This window comes from Austrofundulus limnaeus, unplaced genomic scaffold (genome assembly GCF_001266775.1).
Source record: "Austrofundulus limnaeus strain Quisiro unplaced genomic scaffold, Austrofundulus_limnaeus-1.0 Scaffold550, whole genome shotgun sequence".
Classification (NCBI taxonomy): domain Eukaryota; kingdom Metazoa; phylum Chordata; class Actinopteri; order Cyprinodontiformes; family Rivulidae; genus Austrofundulus; species Austrofundulus limnaeus.
The window spans coordinates 27,770-30,924 of NW_013952952.1; the positions used below are offsets into that span (position 1 = coordinate 27,770).

Here is a 3,155-nt window from a genome sequence, read left to right on the forward strand (position 1 = left end):
TATATATTTTTTGTTCATTAAGTGATTTGCTCCTACTGTCGTTATGTTGGACTTTTTGCCAGCAGTTAAATCTTCTTGCTGTTTTTCCAAAACAAAATAGTTCTTATATTCCTGGCTAAATAAAATGGTTGTTAACTTTTACTGAAGTAAACACTTTTATTTATTTTTTTTTTGTTGGAACCGGTTGTAATACTACTTTTATTTGAAGAAAAACAAAACAGTGAACAATTGACTCATCTGTGTAGTTTACCTGTCAGAGCCAGGAGAATGCACAGGTAGAGCAGGGGGCGGAGCATGTTGGAAGCTTCCCAAACAGCAAGAGCTGGAAGACACACAATTTAATAAAACAAGATTCTTCTTCTAACAACTTTGTTTAGAATAGAGAAACAAAGCAAACAGACACTTTAAAACAGATTTTCTGTGTAGTTTACCGTCTGCACTTGGAGTGAAGGATGAGGAAGATGAAGGCTTCTACTCGTGATGCTCTCTGATGATCCTGAAGCTGTCAGAGCTGTGTGGAAACCCCTGATCTCTCTCTCTATCTCTGTTTCTTTTTATGCCCATCCTCACTCTGGTCCACACCCAGAAAAAAGGGGTGAGGTGGATGTGAGATGAGAACTTCTGTTCTGTGATAAATGACTCTGCAGCATCCTGTTACACATCTGGAATTTAAAACATAAAAGATGTTCATGTTCATAGAAATTTTTCAAATCCAATCTCTGTGTGATCATGAAAACACAAACTTGATAGTGGGAGAAAAGGCTTTTGTTCCTCTGATTCTCTTATTGAACAGAAATATTTCTACAAAGTGAACGAACACGAGTGGTGGGAGGGAAAAGGTGACAAAATAAATCTTAACTAACAGCTCGTTTATTTTCCACACTGAAACTGTAGAGAAAACTGCAAAGTTTGTCACAATAATATTTCTGCTCAGGAGCTGCTGCTGATCCTGTTCAGCATTTCAATATTTTAAATTAAGTGTTTTTCTGGCATTCTGGAGTTTCTGGAGACTGAATGTAAAATAACTTTACATATTTGTGAATGAAACAAGAATTATGACTACTTATGAATAGGGACATTTTATTTTTACTACCAGATTTTCTGGTCCTCGTGTTGTGACTTTTAATCTGGTAGTAAAAATGACCTAATAGAGCATTGCATAAATCACCAGAAAGTATAATTTTCTTGTTTAATTCTTGGGTTTATCGTTATTTCAGAAAATCCACTGCAGGGGAAATCAAGCTGAACTGCAGCCCAGTGGTTTGAACAAACATGGTTGTTCCTGATCAGTTCAGGTGAGTTGCAGGTGTCTAACATCCATGGGAATGTCCGAATGCAGGTTTTCCCATCAGAGAAATGTTGTCATGACAGAATATTCTGTCTCATTCACATTATTCTTTTTTTATAATTATTGAAAATCTATCCATTGACGAATTATCAGGTGTCAGCCGGAAATACTGGTCAGTGGAATTATAAAGTTCAAGAATGTAATCCTATATGTTCTTTGAAAATCTTTAAGGTTTGAACTTTTACTTCTGTTTTCACACCAAATCCTACAAAACCTGTAGTTCCTGTTGTACAAGTCTTCAAGCTCTGTTTTGCCCAATAGTTTTTTACATGTTCGCTTGTTTATCATAGGTTTCTTTTTTAAAAATTCTGACACTAATAACTTTACATTATGTAATAATTTAACAACATGCCACTGAGCACCTTTCTGTAATCACAGTAATAACATTCATATTTTTCGGTACCACTTTACAATGACTCCCTTTATAAATGGCTTATAAATGGTTTATAGATAAGTTATAAATTCATCTACAAACCCTTTATAAATCATTAATAAATGTTTATCATGCATTAATTAAGGACAAGAAAGAAACAAAACTGTTCGGTTTCTTGCCAAATAGTGAGCCAAATCTGTTCACAGACATGTCATCTGGTGCTACAGTATATTAAACATTTCACACTAGGTACCTTATGCGCACAATTATGATTTGGAAACACAAATTTAAGCAATTATTAGTACTGTATTACTTTATTATAAATATCTACAACTAATAAAGGGAGCCTTATTGTATACTATTTATTAATGACTAATAAACATTTTATTAGTCATTAATAAATAGTGTACTGTTTTACACTTTACAATAAGGCTCCCTACTGACATTTATAAATGTTTATTAGTCATTAATAGTGTACTGTTTTACACTACAGTAAAATTCCCTTATGGCATGAATGTTTATTAGTCATTAATAAATAATGTACAATAAGGCTCCCTTTATTAGTTGTAGATATTTATAATAAAGTAATACAGTACTAATAATTGCTTAAATATGTGTTTCCAAATCATAATTGTGTCCATAAGGTACCTAGTGTGAAATGTTTAATATACTGTAGCACCTTTCAGATGACATGTCTGTGAACAGATTTGGCTCACTATTTGGCAATAAACCGGACAGTTTTGTTTATTTTGTTCCCTTAATTAATGCATAATAAACACTTATTAATGATTTATAAAGGGTGTGTAGATGAATTAATAACTTATCTATAAACCAGAGTCTTATTGTAAAGTGGTACCTATTTTTCTAGTAGAACAGAATACTTTCAGTTTAGTTTTGACTTTCCTTTTAACTTTGATATTTCGTACACACTCAGTGTGACAACAGTACTATCAGCCAAAGCAGGGGTTCTCAAATTGGGGTCAGGACCCCAAACTTGGGTCTTGAGAAGAGCTACAAAAAATTAATTATAAATTGCAACCTACAACCCTATTATTTTAAAGTGCTGGTAATGACCCATAGATGCAAACTTTGATGATGACATGAGTAAAGATGACTTGAAAATATTAATACAAAATTAAAAGGTTGTCATGACAGCAAAAATATATGGTAAGAAGACAAAGAGGAACGAGGAGGAGACCCAGACAGGGCATGAAACCACAGAGACAAACGAGCAGCGAAGATGGAAATACTATGTGAAACACAGAACAGACTGAGGAGTACAGGTAGATCGAATAAAAGTACCAAGAAACACAGAGAAGATAAACAAATAAAAAATACAAAAATAAAACGTAAAGCAAACTCAAAAATGGCAAAACAAAATGCTGAAATGTACACATATCATTACTGTTGCAATGAGATCAAAACAAAGGCTAT

The 3,155-nt window shown here is 33.4% G+C and overlaps 1 protein-coding gene across 1 annotated transcript in view; it reads right to left on the bottom strand.

Moving 5' to 3' along the window:
- Positions 1–592, bottom strand: part of LOC106530714 (alpha-tectorin) — a 9,374-nt gene extending 8,782 nt beyond the window's left edge. The window contains exons 1-2 of the mRNA XM_014026404.1: positions 432–592; positions 251–322 (exon numbers count right to left, since the gene is read on the bottom strand). Coding sequence (XP_013881858.1) covers positions 251–296 — 46 coding nt within the window. The 5' untranslated portion in view covers positions 297–322; positions 432–592. The remainder of the gene's footprint in view (positions 1–250; positions 323–431) is intronic.
- Positions 593–3,155: the final 2,563 nt, after the last annotated feature.